Source organism: Amblyomma maculatum, chromosome 9 (genome assembly GCF_055883805.1).
Source record: "Amblyomma maculatum isolate TAMU_Amacu chromosome 9, ASM5588380v1, whole genome shotgun sequence".
Lineage (NCBI taxonomy): Eukaryota > Metazoa > Arthropoda > Arachnida > Ixodida > Ixodidae > Amblyomma > Amblyomma maculatum.
In genome coordinates, this window is record NC_139352.1 from 96,716,247 (window position 1) to 96,742,831 (window position 26,585).

The 26,585-nt window shown below is 46.4% G+C and overlaps 1 protein-coding gene across 1 annotated transcript in view; it reads left to right on the forward strand.

Moving 5' to 3' along the window:
- LOC146179795 (nischarin-like) overlaps positions 1-25,124 on the forward strand; it is a 49,075-nt gene extending 23,951 nt beyond the window's left edge. Inside the window, exons 7-12 of the mRNA XM_084579355.1 lie at positions 1,643-1,838; positions 3,536-3,723; positions 5,439-5,549; positions 13,380-13,416; positions 18,031-18,167; positions 23,699-25,124. Coding sequence (XP_084435481.1) covers positions 1,643-1,838; positions 3,536-3,723; positions 5,439-5,549; positions 13,380-13,416; positions 18,031-18,167; positions 23,699-24,577 — 1,548 coding nt within the window. The 3' untranslated portion in view covers positions 24,578-25,124. The remainder of the gene's footprint in view (positions 1-1,642; positions 1,839-3,535; positions 3,724-5,438; positions 5,550-13,379; positions 13,417-18,030; positions 18,168-23,698) is intronic.
- The last annotated feature ends 1,461 nt before the right edge of the window (positions 25,125-26,585 follow it).

A 26,585-nucleotide genomic window follows, 5' to 3' on the forward strand; every position in this document is an offset into this window, starting at 1 on the left:
TCGACCAAGTGGAATTATACAGGTATCTTGGAGTTCTTATCACCAGCAAACTCTTGTGGTCCGAACACATCACAAAGCTTGCTGCCGAGGCATTAAAATCACTTGGGTTTATTAGACGGGACCTCACTCTCTCCCCTCCTTTCATCCGCAACTCAGCCTACAAAACCTTTGTCTGAACTACACTAGCCTCTCAAATTTGGAACCTACATCAAATTTACTTAATTGATAATCTAGAAGGCGTCCAAAACTGTACAGTCTGTTGTATTTCATCCGACTACGACACCCACTCCAGCATTAGCGGCATAAAATTATATCTCGACATCAAGCCTCTGGTACACAGGCGGAAAGTCACCTGTTTGTCTCTTTTTCATAAACTGTAATACTGTTTTCCTTCACTTCAGGACTCCCTTCTGCTTCCACCCCTCCGAACTTCGCGCCGTCTTTTCAACTCCATGAGCATTCTCCGCCTGCATGGGTCCTCTAACTCATTCAACAAGTCATATTTACCTGTCACCATTGAAGAATGCAATTCATTACCAGAATGCATTGTTATACAGGGTGTCCAAGCTAACTTTAGCCAGGGGTTAAAAAATGAAGCATTTGAGGTATGCCAGAGAAACCACTTGTATACAGCTGCCAGACATCTGGTGCAGCACAGGCAAGCTTTTATTTTGCGATTAGCTAACTAATAGTAATTAATATTTTTTTCAAATTTACTAACTATTGCCCTTAGACAATAAATGGATTAGCAAAGTTGAAGAGCACTTTCTAAAACCCTCATTCTATTTATTTCTGATAAAGAAAGCCTCACATATATTGTTTTTCCAAGTTCTAAAGAAAGCCCACGAAATACAAAAAAATATCACGTAACTGATGCATTTGTGTGCCACGATTGTGCTTCGCTCAAGCTGAATTTGAGTGAACGAAATGAGCTGCGACCTTGGCTTCACGACCCCGTTGCAGTGGCAGGCCAATATGCCTGCGGTGGCTTCTTCATCCGCCTCAGGCAGTTTGCGCACATGGCAGTGCAAGCCGCAGCGAGCTCACCGCGCTGGCTGCAGCCATCGCCAACATATCGGCCTACTGCTGGGTCTGGGCTGTCTTGTCATGGCTGCAGCTAATGGCTAGCAACTGTATGCAAGTGGTTTCTCTCTCATATCTCAAACGTTTTGCTTTTGAACTCTTGGTCAAAGTTAGCTTGGACACCAGGTAGAATGCGATCCATATAAGTTCTGGCAGTTGCTGACATCATACCTGAAAACCTGAAGTTAATTGCTTTAAAGTTCGCGCATTACCTTTTTGCTGTCATTTTGTGAATGTAAACGCCCACCTGCAGGGTTTCTGTGCTTTTTTTCTCTTGTATCCTGCTCTGATATAGCTGATACTGATTGTATGTTAATGACAGCTTGCGTTATTCTGATGTTCTTCCCTTATTTAACACCCCCTTCCAGAGGTTAAGGGCCAACAAATGATGATGATGATTGTGTTAGTGCCATCTGTTATATAGGTGGCAGTACTATAACATAGGCTTGTGGACCTGCCCTCTAGAAAACCGCCTCGGTTTCATCACGACAGTCCTTTGTAGAGCGTAGAAGCTCTGCCTTGAGTGAAAGCGCTGTTGAAATGGGACGTGACTGTGCAGCGTCTGCTGGTGTCGGTGGAGCATCTGGAGCTGGCGGGCAACGAGCTGTCGCAGGTGGAGAACCTCGAGTGCCTATCGCACCTCTCGGTGCTTGACCTGTCCGATAACAGACTGCGCCAGCTGCCCGCCTTGCACACGCGGTTGGGCAACGTGCGCTGCCTGATGCTGGCTGGCAACCAGATTGACTCCCTGGCCGGTCAGTCTCCCTTCATCTCCGTGGAATGCACTGCTAAAGAGAACACTGTAGATGATCTTTTCTTACTTTGAGTGTTAAGATAAACATTTTGAGGCATAAGAGTGTATCTGTTAAAAAAATAATAATAAAGATAATTCTTTGAGCCTGGAAGCGTGCGGCATGCTTCAGTTCCTAACATTCTTGGCCCATTTTTCGGATGTTTTTAAACGGTGGCTCCTTTTGCAGTAATAAACTTTGTCCATTAGCTGAAGGGAAATATATGTTCATGCCCCGCCGTGGTGGCACAATGGTTAGGGCGCCTGACTTCTGTGCCCAAGGATGCGGGACGGAATCTCGGCCGCGGCGGCCACTTTTCAATGAAGCTGAAAACCAAGCTACCCTTGTGTTATGCAGTTAATTTCTGGAGTCCTCCACTACGGCGTCTCTCATAGCCAGAGTCGCTTTGAGACGTTAAACCCTATAACAAAAACAGAGAAATTATACAGGTATGTTCTTATCTGTCTTCATTGTGTCCTTGCCGCCACCTCTAGACATCTTTGTGGAAACCAGGTAGATGGCTCGGGGGAACTCAGGTTGTGTTAAAACGCTTTTAGGGTCCGCCGTTCTGATGATGCTGTTCTGTCATTCCCTCTTCTACTCTTTCCTATTTGTTTGTACTGTTGAACTGTCATGAACAGCCGTGAAATAATGACACGGAACTGGCATAAGCAGCTTCTGATGCTGAAGATTTATTCCTGGGGATCCAGAGTTTGAGAAATCTTGCTCGGGATAGTCATCCTACATTGACAGTGTGCACTCGACTGGGATGCGTGCACAGCTGTACCTTCGACAGCAGCTCAGGGGTGGATCACTGGCACTGCACCCTGGCAAGCACTTCCAGGAGCATTGCAGTTTTAGAGCACAGCTCTTTGGCACCCGTTCCTGCGTTTCGCGTCGTCGTCGCTGTCAGCTTTGTCCCTCATAACCAGCTCCGCAGCAGGGGCAGCGCGCACTTCTGCTGCCACCCGGTTTCTCCGGTTGCTGCGCCTGCCCCTGCTGCTACCGTTCGCCACTGCGTGTACGCTCCCCTCTTCCTGTGTGGCGGCGACAGTGTTCTCCGGTTGCCGAAGTGGCGCCGGCTTTGCGTCAGCGGATCGTGGTGCGTGCATTCCAAGCCAAAGCGCAGAGCCATGTTGACTTGACTAGCTAGCGGCATCAGCGGCATCCTCGCCATGCAACATTCCTATGGGCCCACGCGCTGCCTCAGGTGACCTCCCGATAAGTTAATTGCTCTTTTCGCTCCTCTTCCAATGCCACCCCTGCGTGGCGGTAATCAGAGCGCCGGATCGGTGGTGATGGATCTGGATATGTGCACCGCCAGAGCCGAAACTCATAGCCGCTACTGTTCTCCACTGCGAACCGCCTGTTTAAAAGTTCTCTGTAATTGTACATACATGTCTTGCTCAAATTCTTTGCATCAATCTATCGAAAACCTGAAACAGTTGATGAGCTGCGCTCAAATTTCACATTAAGAAGTAACGTAATCGTTGACAATATTTTCTAATGACCGCCAAGTCTTCTGGGCCTTTCCACAGCAAAAATGGTTGGAAAAGATGCAGTCTGCACTTTGATAGCCTCGGAGTGGCAATACATGGGACAATTGTAACGTGCTTGAAGATTTTGACAGCCTGTCGATGCCGTTGAATGATGCTGTGCAGGGCTGTCGCGACTCTACTCCCTGGTGGAGCTGGACGTGTCGCGCAACCAGGTCTCGCTGGTGTCGGAGGTGGGCCACGTGGGCGCTCTGCCCTGCCTGGAAAGTGTGGACCTGCGCGGCAACCCCGTCACACAGCTGCTCGACTATCGGCCGCATGCGCTGCTTCTCTTCGGACAGAGAGCCTCTGAGGTGGGCCTCTCCCGGACAGTTGTAATGGTACAGGGGGAAATTTACGCAAGCGGTTTCATGCCGTCCTCTGTCTCAGATAGAACTCTTCCTTGAGCACCCTAGGGCAGTTAATTTAATAAGCTCTTACCCATGTCTAGCAGGGGTCATTAAGTTACATTGACAGACAAGCATAAAGCAAACTGATTTATTGGACACAAAATGAGGTTTGTTTTGCATCACTAGGTTTGGTGAACCATTGTGCATAACAGACAATCACAGCAGCCCCTCAAAAATCACATGCACAAGTTTAGCACTACGGTTTGCACTTATCCAACTTTCCCCTAAAGTTACATTCATTGAGTAATGAATGGTGGGCAGCAGGCCTGCTGAAAGCTTACAGAACAGTTGTGTGGTCCACTTCTCTGTGCCCCGATTTTAATGAGACGTTAATGGAAGCTGTACTGGACATGCACACCTTAATTGCAGTGCAAGGGACACACTTCCAGCGCTGTGGCTAGCTGTACGTGACGGCACGAAGCACAGCGATACATTCCAGCTTGTGGCTAAGCGCAGTAAATCGGCAACACCATGCCAGGCTATGAGCACAACACTGTAATACAGTCAGACCTGGATATATCAAGCTCGAAGGGGATCTCAAAATAGATTGATACATATCCATAGTTCGATATGCAGAAATCGGCTTGACATCTCTTGCGATCATGGCAAATGATATGGTATTTACTCGCATAATGAACCACAAAGCACACCGCCGACTTGCAATAAATATTGTTGCTAAAAAAAAAATCACTCTAAAGTATCTTCCATCTCTCTTATAGTCTCTTTGGGCCATATCCTTTTTTTTTTTTTTTTGTTATCAGATTTTCCTTTTTATTTACTTCTTGTGGAAGTACCCTTAGCATGAGTAGATGTGTTTCTGACCTAATGAGCCAAATAAATGCATGATAGTGATCAGAAGTGTGTAAAGAGTGTCCAATAATTAAGAAAAAATATAATTAGGGTGTAAAAGAGAAAAAGTTCCGAGAGCACTGCAGAATCTGCACTGGAGGAATGCGAAAGCCTGAGAGTTGCTGTGTTGTCTAAGATATGTGTCAGCTAGATTTCGTGAGTGACAGATACTGCGCCTTTCCTCTCCTGCAAACCAGTCATAGAACGCCGGTGAACTGTGATGCATTCGATGGAACGCTGGTTGTGTTCGACAAGGGGCACTCAGTGCACCATGTCCAGCAGCAACGCTCAGGCTTTCGCATTTCTCCACTGCAGATTCTGCAGCTCTCACGGAATTTTCTTTCCTTCTCTTTTACTCACTGCATTTTTACTCTTGCTTTTTAAACTGACCTTGCTGCCTTCTTTCCATGTTTGTAACCAGGTTTACACTTTTTTCCCCTACGCACTGGATGCCCTTCCTCACGGCTTCGAGGTGTATGTAAAATTAGCTTTTCCATAGTGCTACTGAGCCTGGTGGTAAAGCTGTAAAAAAAAAAAAAAAAAAAGGAAGACATTTGGTGTTAGTATTACCAGAGTCCTTCAAAGTCCAGGACTCTGGTATTACTTTCTTTTTCTTTTTAACAAATATTTGCCTCGCAAGAATTTGTGGTTCTACTGTATTCCTGGAGGGCACTACATTTCATGGAAAATAGCCAGTTCATGGGCCACCGGGCCTGTCAGGGTGTTCAGTGGTTCTGCTGTCAGTGGGTGACTGGGCTGCACCAATTCAGGTGGTGTTGGATGGCCAGAAGGCGACCCAAAAGGAGCTGGACACGGTGAATGTGCTGCGGGCCCTGCGCGTCGCCAAGGACAGGCGCTCCACCATTGAACCGTCTGCACGGGTGAGTAGCATTAGCCTTGCGCATGATTTTGTTTTCTCAGGCATTCCGCCTTCTGACTTTGCCGATCGGCTCATTGTACATTTTTTTTAAAGAAAAATTTGCCACAAATGCATATTGCAGAACCTAATCTAGAAGTTAGCACGCATTGAGGAGAGGTGGTGCAAAAGGTGTGCAACCTGCTAATCGTGGCTATAAGAAATGATGAAGTACAACTTGCGTGAAGATTGAGGACACAAGTTCAAGGTAAGAAATGGCAGACATAAGAGTCAGTTGAGTATGTATCTAAAAACATTAATAACATCAAGTCTCATAGCACGGTGGCACCTGCCTCGTATTTCAAGGGGACACTCTTGATATCCATTTATGAATTTATTTAAAATATTATGTAGTGTAAAGACTAGACTGATAAAAGAATGGTGAGCAGATTATGTTTAGTGCCCCTTCGTAAGGCTGTAAGTGAAGCTGCATTGAGGGATATGGATTACCTAGTTATCCTTTGAGGCACGCAGTGTACAGAGCAAAATATTGTGATAAGAAAGGTGGGTAGCAAAGTGTTCAGGTATAGTATTTGTAAAGTAAAAATGCAAACATGTGATCGGGCAAAATGGTTAGAAGGCTTGCGACAGACCGTGCAGGCAAGAACAAGGAAAAGAAGTTGTCAGGAGCCTAAAAAAAGGTCTGATGGAACAGAGGCAGCTAAGTTAATCCAGAAAAATGGGAAGAAACAAATCATTTTGTTCCCGGAGAATACAGAAAATACTCGGAGAATATGCTGTGAGAATACAGAGTGCATAAGAGCAAAGTCTCGTAGGAAACTTGTCATAATAAGAACCAGGCAGTACAGAAGTATGTATGAAAAGGAAGATACGCATGTGGCATATGGGAGCAGTGTAGGGAACATTAACCATGTGGCGGTAGACTGTAAAGATTGTATGCTCCTACATGTTAAGGAGGCAAGTATGAGCCTATCAGTATCGTTCGGCTGGAAGGGTAGTGAAAGCAAAAGTAACACCTCAGCTGTGAAGACAAGCAAGAGAAGCAGTTCTGGAATTCAGCAGTTTTAATGCGGCAGCATTAGAGCATACGTTTATTGAAAGGCCTGGGGTCGTTGCAGTGTAATTCTCTGCTTAATCAGCACAGTAATGACGTCGCAGGTCGTGACGTAATCCATCACTGCAAAGTGTCCCCTGAAAAAGGAAAACACTCTTTTGCAAAAAGAAGTGGTCAAGTGGGAATCGAGCCACAGTCCTTTTTGGTTTCGCACGTGGGCCTTGACTTTGCTCCTCACTTCTGTCTGTCTGTCTGTCTGTGTGTGTGTGTGTGGTGCTTTGATAGGAGAGGATCGCTACTAGTCAGGCTGACTTGCACCACACGGCACAGTGACGTGCCGTGAGCAGCGCTCTTTGATGGCGCATTTCCATGCATGGGCTTTTGAAGTGTGCTGGCAGTTGCTTCTGTGAGGAAAAGTGCGCTCATATGTGCTTGTGCATGATGCTGGCATTTGCAGATGTCATGATGTTTCATTGCTAGTAGTTCAGATGAAATAGAAACTCATACTTTCTGAATGGTTAAATGGTTCAAATGGCTAAAGCGCGGTGTGAATTGAATAGCAAGTGCTGTTCAACAACTACTTAAAATTTCTATTAGCACACCCTCTGCTTAAAATGTGCTGATTTGTTTATTTGACAAGTTTTGGGATAGGAATAAGTCAAAAGTTGCTCGACTTTAGACCCTGAAGCCAGTCTGGAGTCACAGTGAGGAAAAATTGGGTCGCTACAAAGACTGCATAATTTCTAATCTGAAATGTTTTAAACTGTTTATGTAGTGCAGTTCTGATATTCTCCTAAGCGAAATTTGAAAAGCTTCTTATTTTTTCTCCTATTGATCAATAATTCGTGCCTGAAGGGGACATCTGATTACATCAAAATATCAAGAATTAAGGCCACGTTGGCCCTTTCACTTTTATAGTGGTTTTCTTCACTGTACCCAACGTTGAGCTTGCTGTAAAGCATTTGATAGACTTGGAAACAGCTGTTGCCTTACAGTTTCCCATCAAGCTTTAGAGACTAGCTAGTAGCCGATTTCTTGCTGAATGACTTTGCTACAGTCAAACCCGGTTATAACGAACTGCATAGTTCAACGCAATTTGTTTGCTATATAAAGTATTTCGCTATAACCGAACCCGTTTATAACGAACTTCAGTACCAAATTCGTTATACACGATGTCCAGAACAGCGCAGCGAAAACGCACTAACTAAAGAAAAACCGTGCCGCTCACCATAAATATACAAAAGAAATTTATTGCAGATAAATGCTCACTTATTTGCAGTAGGCAGTGATCTTCGCCTGAACACTGAACACTCCATCAGCGAGAATCGCACTTTGCACACGCGACATCATTTCCACAAACTCCGGTCCGCTTCCCTGTATTCCGGAGCAGTATCGGCGTGGCAGATCGGTAGCTGCGAGGGCTTCGTGCAACGTTGGGCGAGGGCGATCGTCTTTCGGCGGCGGCTCCTCGGTCTCCTCATTCGCACCAGATGCCAGCATGTCGGCAACAATTTCCGAGTCCAACGGGCTCGCTGTCACGGCTACATTGTCGTCAACAGTGAGAAAATCCTCCAGGGCAACTTCTTCGGGCACAGCGTCCGGAACATCAGCGAGTTCTTCCCACAGCGTGGCAACATCGCTGTCATCTTGCACAGTGCACGCTTCACTAGCAGCTTCTGCATCCTCTCGACATAGTCCAGCATGGTGGAAGCAGTTGCGGATTGTGGATTGTGTCAGCAGCAACGTAGGCACGTCCGGAATCGTGAGGATAGCAGCAGCACGACTTGCAAACGCAAACAAAGAAAGCTCCGAGGATGCCGGAAAGTGCGCTACTGACGCGTTTGTTGTTCGGAGGCTGCCTTCCCTTCGAAGATTCTCCCCTTCCCTTCGTCCAAACTTGAAACCAGTTCTGGCCGGTGTTTCTTCTTTCTCGAAGCGCAATAGGTCCAGAGCTGCTCGCACGTCTTTTGATCACATGGTAGGCAGCTGCAGAATAGGAACGCTGCAAAGAGAGGCTGGCCGATGGCGCGGATTTTAAAGGCTACTCACGCTACTCCGGGCGACGGCCGCGCATGCGTACAGGAGGGTCCCTCGTGGAAGCTGCTGTAGAGAGCCCCTCCTGCGTTTTACGGAAGTGCGGCACGGGCCGAGGCCATCTGGAGACAACGCGGAATCGGCGCAGAAACACCCTAGCGGGCGCGTGACGTTGTATGCGCTGTGTGAGACCTTGGGGAACGGAGCCGTCGCCAATCCCCCTCCCATTGACAGCGGCATGTGCTAGAAGTATTGCGGTCCGGCAGCATGGGCTGTCCGGAGAGTACTTGGAGCCGGCACAAAGGCCCGCCCGTTGGCGGGCGTTTGGTGACCGATCACGCGCGCTGAGTTCGCTATATCCAATGTGTAGTTCGTTATAAAAAATGCATTTTATATGCATAATGCTAGCGGAAATTCGAGTGTTCGATATAAAACATAATTTGCTCTATCCGAGTTCGTTATATTCGGGTTTGACTGTATAAAGGAAGCAGTTTTAAGCAAACGTTTTGGGTCCATTCGATGATTGGAATGTTCCTTTTGGCTCCTTGAAGCTCAAAGTTTTAGGTTTTACTGCATCATCATATTGTCAGGCCAAAAGGTGCAAAAGGAGTGGGTTATGAATATGACTCAAAATGCAGAGCTTACCCTGGTCCACTAAAATATGCAGAGACAGAAATAAGGCAGGCACAGATGCGCAGATGTACATCCGTACCTGTCAACCATCCCAATTTGCCCGAAAGGCTTCAGATTTTTTATTGCACTTTCTGATTGTACGACCACTGCCCTGTATCTCCTGATAAGTTGCCTCTGCCTGAGCAATAATGGCTTTCGTGAAACCAGCACTGCGGAATCTGTAGCTGGTTCTTAATCGACAGTATCACCATTAACGTCCACACTACCACTATCGGCATCAGCTAAGCAGCCGGTAAAAGTCAAATTAAGCCAAAGTAGATGTGGCTCAGATGTGGGTCAAATTCTAAAGTTAAAGCTCAGCTACTTTGGTCATCTGATGAGAAGAGAGGAGTCGCTGGAGAAAGATTTGATGTTGGGAAAGGTTGAGGGTCGCCGGAGAAGGGGTAGGCAGCGAACGCTATGGTTAGATGGCACCCTCAAGGCACTGCAGATGAAGTTATGTGATGTTAGGAAAATAGTGAGAGACCGGAAAGCGTGGCGTGACATGGTCAATAGGGTCACGAAGAGTTGGACACGACTGAACGACTGAACTGACTGACTGAGATGTGGCTCATTGTGCTTCATGTTAGTCGTTGCAGCCTCTTGTGTGTGTTTAGGGCTAGGCAGCCTGTGTGCCGTGCACTTTGCAAAGTTAGAATTCTCATATGCAAAGTCGTGACGCTATCAGAGCTCGAGATGAGATATTTGCAGAAGTTCTTATAGTTTTATCATGCTGAATTTTCGTGCTTTTCAACATTGAGCAAAGGGGAACATTTTGCACGATTCAGATGCGTTGTGAGCGTGTCTCACGGCCGCAAATGTGATTTAACACTAAAACTACAACTTCATCACTTCAAAACTACAACTTCCACACATCAGTGTGCCAGAGAGCCTTCCAATATCTGCTCCTGGTGAAGGGTCATCAGTCTGGACCATGCCTTGTTAGCTTCAAAAATTTAAGTAATTTGCAGTGCTCAAAGTCTGTTACTGCAAGATCTATGCAAAAGGACTCATTGGACACGCCCCCCCTCCCCCTGAATGGTACGAATAAAAACAACCTCCCTATTTTTGATCTCGCTGGGTTGGCAGGTATGCAGATAAATGCTCCTTTTCTGTTTATTGTATTTTTCTCTTAAAAATCGGACTACCCGCTTACAATTTTGGAAAAACTGTCTGCACATCCATATGTTTGTTTCAGTCCTGCCTCTTTCTGTATTTTAACGAGCGAATGTGTACTAACTTGTCCGACTATCTGACGTAAACATGGATGGCTGTGTTTGCTGTAATGGAAGTTTAAGGGGAACACCAAATCTGCCTAGGCGCTATGTGAGCTGTCAGTGTATCTAAACAAATAAGCATGCAAACATAACATGGAAGCTCTGGAGCAGGTGTGCTGTTACTGTGCCTATGGTATGTTGAAGTGAGTTCGGGCATCATGGCATGCCTTCAGGGAGCTTGTTCTCTAATGGTCATAGGGCACCGTCAAGGAAACGAAAGGGTAAGCACTGGCTCTAGGCTGGTTTGGTTTGGTTTATGGGGTTTAACGTCCCAAAGCACTCAGGCTATGAAAGATGCTGTAGGGGAGGGCTCTGGAAATTTTCTACCACCGGGTATTCTGTAATGTTTAGTAGAACTTGTGTATGTGTGTATGTGATCGACAATGCAGTGCTAGAAGTCATCAGATTCATTAATGTGCTCCGACATTGCACAGCACACAGGCGCTTTGCTTTTTGCCTTCATCGAAAAGCGGCCTCTGCAGTTGGGGTTTAATACTGCGTCCTTGGGCACAGCAGTCAAGCGGCCTAACCACTGCACCCCCACAGCGGGGCGGCTGTAGATGTTAATCATGGGCATGAATCTAAGGCAGGCCCACTGAGCCTACAAAATTGATTATAGCTATGTAATGTAACAAAAGCAATGAACAATGCTCAGAGCTGCTCCAGCTTAGTCTAGGTAAATAATGGAGCCATGTTGTCAAGGCGTCACGTAGGGCACCCAGCTGTAAAGCACATTCCTGCCAGTCACCAGCTTCTGCATTGAGCCTACGTGTTGGAACGCTGCAGGTGGCTGTGCAAAGCTCATGGGCATTCCACGCAGATACCATTGCTGTTGCTCAGAGTAGCCGCTCGGCATCCGACGCATTTGTCATCGGTGCGCAATTTGTGGCTATGTTATGGTGCATGTTGGCGCCCTTTTTGCGGCATGCATGGCTCATGTGCGCACCATCCTGTTCAGTCAGTCACTGACTAGCCAGCAACATGAATACGAGTTCGAATGTAAACCTGGGCATGTTCATGTAATTGAAAGTGCGAAGAACACTGATGAATAGCTTATGCATGTCGTATCACAAAATCATGTGCCAGTAACCTGAGTCAGGCTTTCTCCACGCTCACAGAATTGCAAATTTACTCAACACCTCGTATGTGAGGTGAAAACAAATAGAGAACGTTTTTATTATTGTTGTTGCCATTTTTCAGCTGCATGCTTCAAGTTTTAACTGCTTCTTTGCCGGCTTTCTTGCTGCAATGAACTGTTGTCAGCAGGCTCCTTCCTGTGTGAAAATGTCTTGTTCATGTTTTTCAAGCTTCGAAAAGCATGACCATATGAAGATATGCTTGGAAGTGAATGGTGGTAAGGTTCAAACTGTCAAATTGCGCTTTGATGCCTCGTTCAGTACCCTTGTCCATGAAAATGTAAATTAGACCATGCAGTGACATTTGCTAATCTCTATTATTGTTTGCTTAGTACCAATTAAGGAATAAAGTGCTGATACTAGTCTCATACTTTTGTTGAGCAGAACTGTGGACAGTCTAATGCAGTAATAGGCTGTGTGCCGTCCCTAATTTTTTGCAAGTTTGGGATTAATGCTGTGCAGACTTCAAGGAAACCAAGGGACTTGGTAGGGCAGAAGAGAACAGCACAAAAAAACACCAACGCAGGAATGGAGCTTTGTGATTCTTTGCCCTGGTCTTCTTGTTTTTGCACTTCCAGTCGCGAACTAACTATGGTTAGAGAGTCTGACCGAAATTTTTATTAATGGAGTCACAATTGTGACATATACGGGGAACATATTTTCGTGTGCAGATTCCATATTTAATTTCATGCGGTACATAAAGTCTTATACACTTGTGTAACATGACATGTAATGTCTTTACTGGGAGATTTTAAGGATTTTTGACAAAATGCATGCGGTGCATCACGGAATGCTGTGGTAAGAATAGTTATCCTGAGTTATGGGCATTGAAGCTCCTACTGCGAAAGTGGGAATGCTTTCTAAAATATCTACTTAAATATCTTATGAATCACGATTACATAAAGGTATATATGTTACCTTCTTCATTAATGGCTATTATCAGTGTAAGGTACTCTTCTCCCCTTTAAGAAAATGTAAAAAGGCATCAAAAGCTTCCCGTTAACTAGAAAAAGGGTAAACTTGTGCTAGTTCTAGATAACTGGTTTACAGGCTATCTCCAATAGCAGTTATCTCCCGGACATTTATTTTCGTAGTGGTGCAGATGCATCCCAAGTGGCTGCTGACGATGTGCTAGTTGCAACTTGTTGAGATTTTCGTTGACTTGTAGTGCTTGTAAATTCACAACAGTCCACCTCTACAGAATCCTCAGTGATTGTGCATTCTAGAGGAAGAAATGCATCATAGCATCCGCAAAATTGTGTCAGCAGCTAATTTTTCAACCTTTCCTGTTTATGTGGCTAATGGGTATTTCGTGATGCATATTGATGGGCTATTGATGCCGGCATTGATAAACATATATTGATTCACTGTCACGAAGCTGGCAAATTCATTCAGAAGAAACGAACTGTGGCAGTTGTTTCCCATATGTGCGAGTATTTTTGTCTGTTTCTTTTCATGGGTGCTTCAGCTATGCTTGGTTGTGTTAGGGTGGCCTACCTTTTGAAGGTGCTTTGGTGCTTTTTGTGCTTTGGTGAGCAACTGCTTAGTGTGCATAAATCCTTTGATGGTGTGCAAAGACTTCCGCTGACCTCCTTGACAAGCCGTGTGTCTGATTTGGCCATGTTGCTTCTCTTCCTGCTTGCCTCCCCCTCGTTGCCAAGGGTTGCGTCGGCGGCACTGCTCAACCCCCAGGCCAAGGTACTCTCCCACCTGCATTCGCTGGGGTCAGTCCAGCTGATGCTGTGACATGGGGGGGCTTTCCCTGTCTCCCCTTTGGCCTTGAAAGGAAAGCTGTGAGTGAAAGAGACACAACCCACTCTGTCGCATTGGCCTGCAGTAGGAGAGATGTACATGCATCTCTCTTCCACCAGACTACACACTAGCAGCCGAGAGTAGGGTGCAGGCAAGATGGCAAGTGCTATTCCGATTGTAAGTTGTGCAGCACGGGCTGCTTTTGTGTTTGTCCGGTCAGTTGCGCACGTTCCGATGGTGCTCTAATACAAGGATTTATGTGATTCTGTTGACGCCTTGAAAATTTCCAAAGCCTTCTTGGTCATAATTTTGCATCCACACTTTACCTGTCCAATTCTTGAGGTCAAAAAGTGCAATTTGAGAAGGGCACCATATAGTTAGTGCTTCTGATGGGGAAAACTGCATCTGTTACGTTCAGTCCATACTGTGGTGAGTCCCTCTGTTCAGGAATGGTTACCACTACTAGGAGAAAGGATGAGCAGGTCAACTCTCTGGTTTGTCAGCAAGCTTTTCATTGGGCAGCCCCCTCTTGGCACAGTTTTGATATGGAGAAGCGGGACTCCCAGGCTGCAGCAGATTTCAGCTATTTGCATACAAATTGCTTCTTTGAGCACAACAAGCATTATGCTCAAGATATGGTTGTACAAAGCTCACACCGTTTTGGCAGTTGTAATTGGGAGCCCGAAGAAAGGGGAGATACAAGTTGACTTCGAGGGCTGAGGCATTGGTTGTGCCAGGTATACATGCAACACATAATTGCAACAATTTTTGACTAGAGTAAAGCAGGGAGGGAGTGGTAAATTTTAGAAGTGTTCTGCATGGCATCAGCCGTGCTTTAATCTTGCCTCGGCACATCATCAGTGGTACTCCGTAGAGAAATGCGCGAGACAAGCTCTCTACAGAAATTTGCTCTTGGCTAGGCTGTTCGCAGCGAGGCAGCAGGGGTGGATGAAACAGAGGGACTAGCATGTAGCAAAAGCTTCACCCAGATAGCTGAGCATCTCGGTAACTGCAAATCAGCTGAATGGAATGAATTTTTAAAGAGCTAAGTGCATTCAAGCTAAGAGCTGAGTCAATTATATGATTTTAAGGAAAGATGGCAAGCTGTAAGCTTGTCACGTGTGCAACAGACTTCCATGTTGTATGGGAGTGGCAGCTTAAATCTTAATGTGCTAAGTGGTCCAGTCCCTAAGCACGGCATAGGAGGTGCGAGAAAGCGGCATTTATTTCATCATTTTGATTTAATGTAACCTGCCAAAGCAGCTCGGGCTATGAAAGATGCCGTAGCAGAGGTCTGCGGATAACTTTGAGCACCCAGTTTTTTTTAATATACACTGAAATCGCACAGTACGACGGGTGCCCTGCCTTTCACCTCGACCAAACAGCAGCCACCATGGCCAGGGTCGAACCCGGGTCACTTGGCTTGGTTAGTCGAGTGCTTTAACAATCAAGCGTCCGCAGAGGGCCAATAAGAGTGTTTTGACCTGATCTTTGTTCTGCATTTTGGTGCTGCACACGGCAACTGACCAAGGTAGTATAGTACTAGTTGCATGCTGGCAGGTGAAACTAACCATAAACGGGCTTTGAGAGGGTAACATTTTCTAGTGACAGCCTTTGTCTCTTGCTGTGCACATTAACCCCCTCCCCCCCCCCCCCCCCCCCTCTTGTTTCGTTCTTTCCATTCTACCTTTGAGGCACACAACACTTAACATACGGTTAGGAGGCTCATAGCTGCCCTCTACAAGAGACACCATGATGGGCTTACTGGTTAGCATGGCCTAACTTTGCCTTGAAGTTGTCACTAAACCATGTATGACTGGTACATAGAAGAGGGCCCCCTGCATTGCAGCACTCTCTCTCCCAACAAGGGGCTCCTGTGAGGGGAAGGCTTGCGCCACTTCAGCAGCACGCGTAGCAAAGGCAGGACCATCAAGTGGGTGTGACATGAGTTAGCTCTTGACACATAGCAGTTATTTAGTCTGTGCCCCAGTGCAAACAGAGCAGGGGATTTCGAAGTGCCCCCTTGTATCGTGTGCATGACTATCAAAGGCTGTTGCAGCCTGAGGGTTTCTTAGGAGAGTTTCTATTCCAAGAGGTCCCTTCAGGGGGTAGACTGCTGCTTGCCGGCTACAATAATTGTTGTTCAAGGGGTGTCTATGATTGACACATTAAAGACTCTCAGAAAGCACATGATGTGCTTTGAACAACTTTTTGCCATCCAGCGGATTATGTGCTCTTGGTCACCTGCTTGAGAGAGTGGCATACACAAAGAGGGGCATGCCCCAGTTGCATTCATGCTAGTGGGAAGCAGCTGCTTGGGTTCATGCAGCTGGAGGCAAGTGGAACACCTCAATTAACCACAGCTAATCACTTTGCCGCTCCACAGACACAAGCCCTCTATACATGGATACGACACCATCGGGTTGAGTCAGTGTCAAATAAGTGAGGCCACCCTTACTCGACCCACTCAGTGTCTACACGAACTCTCTTCTAGCGAGTAAGTACAGCAGTGGTGCCCAGCATTCAGATTCGCAGTTAGTTGTGCAAGCTTTCTGCTCATGTTTGATTTCGTTGTCTTTTAGCAGCTTCTATTTTTGCTTTTATTGTTGATGAAAGCTGGAAGTTTTTTGATCCCAAGAGTTCCCCACAACTCAACTCCCTGACTGGACAGCGTTTACATGCTTTTAGACAAGTGGTTGAAGCGAATTAACTTGACCCGCTCCGCCACCTACTTTACTTGACCCATCTGCGTATACATGAACACCACAACTGGTTCTTTTGCTCGACAGGCTTACTCCACTTGACTCTGTCAGGTTTGTGTATAAAGGGCTACACATAAGAGGAGAGCATTCACATGAAACCTGGCACCCGTGAAGCAGCAGTGCATCCATTCTTGGGCATGGGAAGTCAAAGACATTCCCATTTCTTGTTGGCAGCAGCATTGACTGCTGGCTTCTTTGCTCATTAGCAACATGGGCAAACTTCATTCCCATCTGTGGCCAGGGACGTGTGAACACGGTTATCAGAGAACTTACTAGTTCCAAGCCCACGGTTGCGGTCTGCTGCTTGCCCTTGAGTTCTCTGCTTTGAACTGGTTTTGTGACCTGCCACTTCCAGTTGAGCAGTGTGGACGTTTGACAAGATGGCAAGGTGGATGCTGTGCTTACCTATTGGACCGAAGACATAGGGTTGCAGAATCTTGAGCCTGGTTCCCAGACTGACCTTGTTCCATTTCTCTAGGCACATGAAATATTTGTGTTTCAGTTTTTTTTTTTCTTTTGTACATAACATGGCAGCCTTTGTCAAAGCAAGCATCACTACACAGTTGCCTTTGTTCACTCTCTGTGCATTGTGCTAACACAGCCAATGCTGCATCAGTCATTCATTGTCTCATTTGGCCTGCACCATAACACTTCATTAACTTTATTAAGCGTTTTCAAAAACCAGCTTGTGGTTGTGTTTGTAAACTGACTTCTCACTGTGTGAATTCCTGCAGGATGCCTGCTGGAATTGTCAGTGGTCTCTATAGTCACATTGACTTCCTCCCTTTTGCCATATGTAGCTGGGCTGACAATTCCGGTGCCTTATTTTTTATCTTACCTTGGGGATTCAGAGTAGTTAGCCTCAGTGGAACCTCGGTGACTCAAAAAGTGCCAAGGTATATCCTACGCTTCTAGGGTTCAATTCCTCCCTTCCTGATGTTGTGGGGTTACCTTTGAATGGTGTGCTGTTAAATAGTGGCACTTGACCCACATACCATGGCCAGAGCAAGCTGAGGGACACAGCCAGCATTCACTGCGTGCTTGTGTTCTGGCTCTGAAGGAAGGAAGGCGCAGGTAGGAAGGTGCACAGGTGCATATTGCACAGAAAGCTGCTTTATACAACACTGCACTAATGTACCCCATACCTCAGTATGAACCCATAGCCCTGTTGCTGCACCCGAGAGCAGTGTTGCAGGGTTCAGGAAAGATCTACTCACATTCGCAGCGAAGCGAAGGGCGTTCGCATATCGCACGACCAACCAAAGTGTTAATGCGTGTGCGACACATCACGAAGTGAGGTGAGGGATGTGCGGAGCACATTATGGTAACAGAGGTCGCACGTCAACGGCTTATTGCATGTCGCCGCAGGCACTGGTTTATGGTGACTGAGAAGGTGAAGGAGAGGCTGAGGTTGGGGCATGCGTGGACTTCAGTGCTTGAGCAACACCAGAAAGCACTCTGAGGAACCCACTCTGAGAAGCTGTGACTTGCATTGAAGAAGAATGTAGTGCGCTGTCAGAACGGGGAAAAGGGCTTACCGTACACTGACACCAAAGCTTCCATTTGCCTTCTCTTGTGCCATGTTCCTTCTGTCTGTGTCCCTGTTAAGTGAAGTGGATTAAATGTAATAGTAATCGTAAGTTTACGAAGCTGATGCCTCGTGTGCCATGTTGGGATGGATATAGGAAGCCGGTGACAACTAGCCTTTCAAAATGCCTTAAAATGGCATGGGAGGCCTGCTCTGTTCAGAGTGGTAGGACGTCTAATTATCTGGGGTGCACGTCTTCATTCCCTCCAGGTACCGCTGGCACGGAGCTGATGGCTGGCACCACGGCCGAGCCGCCGGCCGACCAGTTCCGAGAGCGGGTGGCTGCTTTGCGCAGTCTCGGTGGCAACGACTGGCTGTGCCTGCTCAACCGCATGCACCGGCACCAGGTGGGTGCTATTGCATGTTCAGTCATCGGCCATGTTTAACCAGGGCACATTAACCCTTGCGCAATGCAATTTTTCCTCTCACACTGAAGCACCCTGCTCTCTGCTGTGCCTCTGAAACCACTGCATGGCTGTCAGAACATGAGAGATTAAGCAGCCGTCTTCTCTGGCGTCTGATTCGTGGGCAAATGTGTCAATCCATCCCAGTTCACCTCAAGAGCATGCAGTGCAACTTGGGAAAACAGTGTGCGGTTGAGTTACAAGCCTGTGAAGCAAGTGGCGTGCGTGGGAAGGCCTTTTGCTCTACTCGAGGCCGAGGAAGTACCTATATTGTTAGCGACCAAGATATCCAAGCGTTACCAACATGGATCCCTGCTGTCGGCATTGCAAAAGTGCACTGAAATTTTTCATTTGTGAAACTAGTAAGCAAGGGGGTAGAGGAGCATCAAAAATATAAATTTTTGAGGATCGTTGAGCAATTCTGTATTGGATGTAGAAGTGGGAACTGAAGTGCTAGGAAATTTCAGCCTGCAACTACTCCACTACTGAAGACATCATGTAAGTTGGTCATATCCTTATATTGTTACGAGATAGAGTTAACAGCAAAGTGGTGACAACAGTAGTGCATTTATAATGATATTGGCTGGTTCTGAACTACTGTCCATTGCAAATTCTAGTTGGAGGAGGCTACAGGCCTATCGACAACCAGGGCAGCACGAGAGTACAGTGAAAGCTCGTTAATGGAAACCTTTAGAATTTCCGGATAATTAGAGCTACATTACTTGGTCCGGCCAAGCTCCATAGAGATCTGTGTACAAAAAGGCCCGTTAATTCGAATGTGAGTTGGTTCCGCAACGAATAATTTGAACTACAAGCCACCACGTAAGGGCAGCTTGGCGCTCATCACGTGGCTAAAAAAAAAACAGCAAAAAAACAAAAGAACCTCGTCAAAAGAGCGGCATAGATAGAGGCTGCGCATGTCCAAAACGGGGGCAGAAGGTAAAACCAGGTAAAAGCATGGAAGAGCGAGTGAAGCCTAAATGGCGACATGACAAGCGCGGTGACACCAGAGGGTAGCTAGGGGTTGGCGGCCGCGGCTGCCTGCTCTCTCTTCTGCGCAACCTCCGAAACTAAATACTCGTTAATCGAGCCCTGTTAATTCGGAAATACGGATAAGCACTATCTGCACGGTCTCAGCCAACGCACATGAAAGGCTATGGCCTTCGGACGAGCGCTACAGATTACGTGGGATTTTTTTTTCTTGCTAGAGTCGTTCATTCTTCCACCCATTGGTCATCAACCAGAGCACGCGGTTAGCTGCGATCATGATGCCGGCTTTTAGCATAGTTTGCTTCAAACGGCGTTGACGGCGCCCGCTCCAATCGCTCATGGCATGATAAAGCAAACGCACAGAAAATGAGGCTTGCACATCCGAGCAAGGGTTGGCACTCTACCAAGATCACTCTCCCCCCTCCCCCCTGCTAGAGCCAACGTGAAAAGGTAAACACATCGCGTGATGTTATTGCTGCGCAGCATCTTGCCGCACTGCCAAGAAATGCGTTGTGGACAATGACTGCGCACAATGGAGGGACATGCTAAGGACTGACGCATTCTTTTTTTTAATTCTTAGGCAAAAATTGGGGGTGAGTGGGTTCATTACCGGAGTAAACACCATAAATTTACTGCAGTGGAAGTGGTTCTTGTCAGCTTTTTTAGGTCATTCGATAATTAGAACATCTGATAATTCGAATTTTTCCTCTGTCCTATGAAGTTCGAATTAACGAGCTTTTACTGTAGTGCGTTTCATTGCCCAGAATGGGCGGCGCCATTACCGAAAGCTCGGCTCTTGTGCAAGCATGTGTCGTTGTGCTGCAGTCACAGCAGGCAGGCTTTGTTTACTTTCCTAGTAATATTTAGGAGTTTTGAAACTGTTCGTTGTGGCTGCAACGCTTAGCAACGATCAGGCAGCGAGGGTACAGTGCACTTTGCTTGCATGTGCACAGGTTGCACTATTGCGGGGAGGTTGGCAATCGTGCAGGGATGTTTTGTCTTGGCTCGAATGAAGCAGGCAGCCTTTGTGGCAACATGGTCTTTTTCTCTGCTACAAATACAAACCACACCGAGCCAAGGAGCATTCATACACCGCTGCTTGGTGGCAAAAATGTTTAGCTCTGGAGAGAGCAAAAATATAAGAAACTCTCTACTGCAAATAAATTTGCTGTCAATTGGTTGATCGACTTAGCTGGGCTGTGCTTGGCAGGTCACAGATCAGGGGCTGCTGGTGGATACATGCACTTCTCGAAAGCCCTTCAATGCCACTGATGGGACTGCAGTGCTTGAAAAAGGTCTAGTACATAATGTTGTACTACCTATTGTGTTACTGCATCAGTGAGAGCTGTCTTTTCTGCAGCATGTGTGCATGCATGAACAACCTCATATCTTGCATATGTGGCGAGACGAGCTCAGAAAACTCTGTTTAGGTGTGAAGATTTATTTCGATGGATGTCGAAATTAAAGATGCATGTTAAGGTGTGTTGAGGTGCATGTTGAAGCAGCACGCAAAGAAGTAAAGACCAAGTGGACCTGACCGTGAAGAAATTGTGTGCATTGTGTGAAGCAGATGTACATAGTGACGACAGTGAGTTTCTCTTGCATATAGAGCGTGAAATGGTATTTATTAATCCTCTGTAAATACTGGTTTTAAGCATACAGTAACTCTTTCTGAATATAATTTAAAATCAAACATTTCATTTTTTTTTTTTTGCATAAAAAATCTGGTCGGAACGATAAACATTTCCAAAACTATGCATTTTTTTAACTCTCAAGGCCCTCGCACACAAAGGGCGTATTGAAGTCTTTTCGCACTCGTTGAAGTTGTCCCAAGTCTCTGCAGAAATGGCTATTGGCAATTGAACAAGACAATGTACACATGGGGCCAACATTTTTGTAGGACGTAGGACCTGTTTGTGGGACCTCTAGCTGCTAGCTTGAATCGCATTTGCACTGTTTCGTGGTTGGTGCCTTAAGCGGAGACTTCGCTAACATTTTCTAGGAGTATGTGCACCACTCGTGCATGGTCAGTGTTACCTTACATTAGGCATTGTTAGTGGACACCCATACACATGCCTCATGCTATCTCCCTTTCCTGCTCGCTCCCTCGTGCTGGGCATCTTGTGGAGAACAGTGGCTGCGGCATTCTACTGAGCTCCTCCCTTGGAAGTCAAAGGAGACCACAGTTGACACGCACCGCCATGCTGATTCCAGCTTGACTAACACTGATGGAGACTAGAGCACTGCATGGGCCTCAGACTGAGGCCCTAGCCCGAAGCACGCACCTTCAAGCACGGGCCTGGCCTGGGCCTGCTAAATTATCGCTCTGCTAAGCTCAGCATGGCCAGCAAAACTCAGTGAAACAGAGCAACCCAAGAGGTAAATTGTTTCAAGCTAGAAAGTAGACTCAACTACACAAATAAAGAACTGCCTGACAAAGAAGCTTAAATCTAAGCACTGCTTGAATGAATTTTGCAGCAAAAGCTACGCTGCGGTAGGTCTTCAAGCCGTCTGCGTAGTACCGTGGAAGATGAAGAAGGAAAAGAAGAACAAAAAGACTAAAAAGAAAAAGAAAATTAAGAACGAAAAGAAGAAGAGAAAGAAGTAAAAGAATAAGAAGTAAAAGAAGGAAAAGGAGAAGAAAAATAAAAAAACAGATAACATGGTAGTTGGTGAGGCGAACGACAACAGCGAGTTTCTGGGACAGAAGGTTCGTTCGAATGTTGTGATGGCGGGGTGCCCCTGAGTTCGACATAGAGACGATTTCATACCACTAGAAGTCTTCTGCACCCGAAGAAGAATGGTCAGTCACGGGAGGCAAGGGGTGTTCATACGGGAAGTGATTCCTCTATGGCATAAATAAAGCTGAAACCATGGAGTAAACTAGAATGTGCAGAAGCCATGTCTTTACTTTGAGACCAAACCTTAGCAGAGCCATGCAGATTGCTTTTGCGTAACTCCAGGTTTAACCACAGGCTAAACTACAGCTTTTTTTTTTTTTTTCCAGCTCAAAAGGAAGTGGTAATGAAGCATGTTCACCTGGTCGGCTTTTTGAATGATGATCCTGCAGGTGCACTGAGACAACACAGAGCTACTCAGAAGTTCTAAGGGCCAAATAAAAAGGGTTGCATACACGTGTAACAAGCTATACTTTTCATTTCCTCAAGACTTTTAATTGCATATTTTAAGGCCTGCGATGATGTCTGAATAATAATGTATATTCTTGCGATGAGTGCAATGACATTTTTGTTTACTGAACGCAATTTGTGGGCTGAATGCATGGCCGAACTGGCTGCCTTATTGTTAGTAGAAATGAAAAGCACAAAGGCTTGCGTTCTGTCGCCAGCACGCTTAACACGAACACTCGGGCATTCGGCCTCAACAAATATTAGCGTTGCCCACTGCTGGCTGATGGATTTGACATCTCACTAAGGTAGCTAAAAGGCACCCATTATCATCACTGGCCCCTAACCTATCATGCAGCATTGTCTCTGACCTAGTTGCAAGTGTTGAGCAGCTCTAATATCTGTCGAGGCCATGCGATCAGGCATGTGTTGGCAGCTGTACCATTACAAGCCAACCCATGCTATAAGGGGTGGCGCAGTGAAAGGCTTTGTACCATTTTGGCCACCTCGGGTTTTTTTTAATGTGCACTGACAGTGCACGGGTGCACGAAGGGGGCGGGGGGGGGGGGGGGGGGGGGTTCGCCTCACTCGAAATGCGGCCCATACCGAACTCTGGTACCCCAGCTCAGCAGTCAAGTGCCTCAACCAAAACATAAATAAATAACCGTGTCAGTGCAGTAAAGCTCCAAGCACACTTCATTGTACAATAATGAACCAAAAGCTGGACATTGGCCCTCTATGTGCAGGCACATAGAGGGCCCTCTCATACATAGAGGGTGCCTGCGGCTTCAAGCCTTAGCCTGGCCCGCAACTTTAGGCTCTGGCCCAGCCCGGTGAAGCAGCTGATGTCCCAGTCCAGACTAGCCCCTAGCGCAGACACCTGACTGGCAGAGATCGAGGCACCTGCTTCTACATGCATATGCTGACCAACTGTGGCATACGCTCGTATGCCTAGGAAGTGTTCTTGGAGTGGGGGCTTTGGTGAAACACGTGCCACAGTGCCATCCAGAAGGAGGCCTTGGTAAGCTGCAACCAAGCAAAGTGGGCATTCCGCAAACGTTATTTGCTTGAGTTGGGCAGTTTGAGATTTCGAAAACCAAACATCCGGAATCGGATTGAATAGAAATGTGTTTATATATTCAGCCAAATATGATTATTACATTTTCACACAGTTTTTATATCATGGCTGCCTCCCAAGCACTGGAGTGGCACTGAAAACTCTCCCCACTTTGACTGCCCTCTTTTGAGGTCTTCTGGTGCTGCCTCAAATTCTGAGGCAGCACTAGAAAAAAAAAATAAATAAACAATATGCAGTGTTTTTTTTTTCTTTCAATCATGTCTCATTGGTTTCCTGTATAGCTTTCAGACGAAGCCCCTCCCAGTCACCCTGTGGACAAAGTGGAGTCACCAGCTGCTGCTGCTGCTGGCTTTAGCGAAGCTGCCCTTCCTGACTGGCTCCTGCGTGTGGGCCTCCAACAGCCCAGCTTCCAGGACCAGCTGCAGGCTCAAGCCAAAGGCCATGCCCCCGAGTGGGTCGCCTGGTGCGTCTGCATCGAGGAGCAAGCCACCAGCATTGTCTGTGCCGTTGCCAATGATGCGGGGCTCAGTCTGCTCGAACTGGAGCACGCACTGGCCACTAACGGAGCAGTCGTTCCGCAGTTTGGCCGCTGCATTACCATTGCACCACGTGATATGGTCCAGCTGCTTAGGGGTCCACATCGGTGCTACCTGGAACTGCGGACAGGCTCTCCACGCAGCAGTACTTTCCTCTTATTGCCCGCATCGGCCGAAGACACGGACGGCCTAGCACGTCGGTTCACTGCTTCGTTTGGCCTCGAGTGTGAGGACAAGTTTGCACCACAGCATGTGGAGTGTGTGGCTGTGGGAGAGTTGTCTGCTGTGCGGTTCTGTGGTCGTGTCCTCTTGAATGACGTGGGTTTGGGCATCATCCACTACACACTTGTGGCCCGTAAGGAGATAATGATTGTGACAGAGAACGTGTTCAGCCCACTGCGGCCATTTGAAGTGATGCGGACGTGGGACGTTGCACTGCCCGTGGTGGATGTGCAGCTTCCAGAACACTGGCCGCCTGCAGTGGACTCTGTGGACGAGTTTAAGAAGTGTGGCTTTGGCGTGGCAATCAGCTTCGAAGGAGGAGAGCAGTTTGTGGCTAGGTTTCAGGCGAGGGATTCACGCAGCCAATTCCTAGAGGCCTTTCTAGCTGCGAGGAACTCTTGACAGTTCTCTACCGTCAAGGCATGCCAAGGTCGGACGTGTTGTTCACAATTGGTGCGCTGCAGTTTTTGTTCCTGGGTCAGGGTAGGATAGTGAATGGAAGTGGTGTCTTGCGCAGCAATACATGTGTGGACAGTGCTGTTGCGAGAAAATTTGTGACATGCTTTTGATGAGCTGCTGTGATGACTCCTTTGACAAGCCACAAAAGGAGACGCATTTAGTATTTGTGTTGTCGGTACCTGAAATGTGGAACTGCTTTTGATACCGAGCTCAATTTTTGATGAGCGCCATATTACGTAGTTTGTTCCAGAAGTGTACAGTGTTCCATCCAAGCACCTGCGCAGACTGTTGTTCTTTGTTATTACCTAGGTGAATATTTTTACATGAATCGCGAGTCACTGGACTGTGAAGACTGGTCACTGAAGCTGTGTGGATCAAGCAGCATGCATAAAGTTGCTCTGGAAGCATGAAAACTAGTTAGTCAGAGCAAGTTGTGCCACAAGTCAGCACAGCCAGACAACAGTTGTGTATTGGATAAGGCATGTTTGAACAGTAGTACATTAGTGTTGTCATGCCATTTGTTTTCGGTATAGACATTGCCGGTGGCACTTGAAAAGCTCATTAAAGGAGTTCATATTACTGAATGTTGTTTGGTTATTGTCATATAGCAGTGAAAAGCCAGTTATTATAATGATTCAGATAAATGTTCGCGATTTTTCGTAACATTCAGATTTTCATTGCGTGCCATTTTTATGCGGACCCGAAAGGACAATGCAAAAAGGAATGCAAAATAAGAAATGTAAACGACATTATTTTGAAAATGTTTACTGCAAACCCCCTTTACTGGAATTTGTTAACTGGATAGACTTTTTGAGAAAAGGCTTGCATAGCACAGCCACGGCAGTGCTGGTTGCCACTGTGGTCATTTTATTAGCGTGAAACCTATCCCCTCGTTTACAGATTGAGTAAGGCTGCGAGAGTAAGGGAGGTGAGGAGTGGAAAACTCTATGGCTGGGCTAGAGACTCGTTATGGCTCTCTATATGACTCGTTAGTCATATGGATGCGCCGACAGTGTTTGAGCACGACATGATGTGTCGGCAGCGGTCGTTCGTTGCAATTGTAGGCTTTCTTTTCATGCCAATTTATGTTGTCATTAAGATGTTGTGTGGTTCGCCAAATTTCAAGTAACTCTGAACTAGAAAAGAAAATAAGTCTCTGCATAGTGAGTTGGTTATATCAAGGTCAACTGCTGCAACACTGTTGTTTAGTTCTCAAATATATGCTCCTAAATGGAGGTGGCGATAGGGAATTGAGAAAATTCGTAATTCTATTAGGGAATTTGCTACATGGAGATGCATTGCAGCCATATACAGCTGAACTGCATACACATGCAGCTTGACAATAGAATTGCAGATTTTTCAGCTGCAGGTGTGGATAGCATGACACAGAAGGGAATTCTATTTCTAGTCTTGTCTTCATAAATGTTTGACTCTAGCCATCATGCTTGTGTATCATTTGATATGTTGTTGTAGAGGTATGTGAAGATTTGGTGATGCACATACCTGAAAGTTTGAGTTGGCTGTATTGCATAAATTTCACAGCTTCTGCAGCATGTTCTAAAATAGTTCTTTCAGGTAGGGAAGACCAATGGAATTGAATGCTCAGACATGGAATAATATGACTTTAGGAACTTGCTATCATGGCTAGGTTTCAATAAAACTAAAGCACATTCTGTACATATATTTTGTAGCACAGCAGAGAATTTCGAACAGTCCATATTTATTCGGCGGCCTCCATTGTTACATTTATTGTTTCATTCATTCTCACATTTGGCATGTAGAACTGGGAAATGTTTGGAAGTCAAGATATTTGCTTCCACAGTCACACTTCTCTGACATTCGTCACATAACTAGCATTCGGCATTCTGGAACTTCAGAACAATTGAAGTGTGAACTAGGTTTGTTAAAGTTTAATTTTAGTTGGAGAAGATGCGCGCACCTCGGGGAAGTG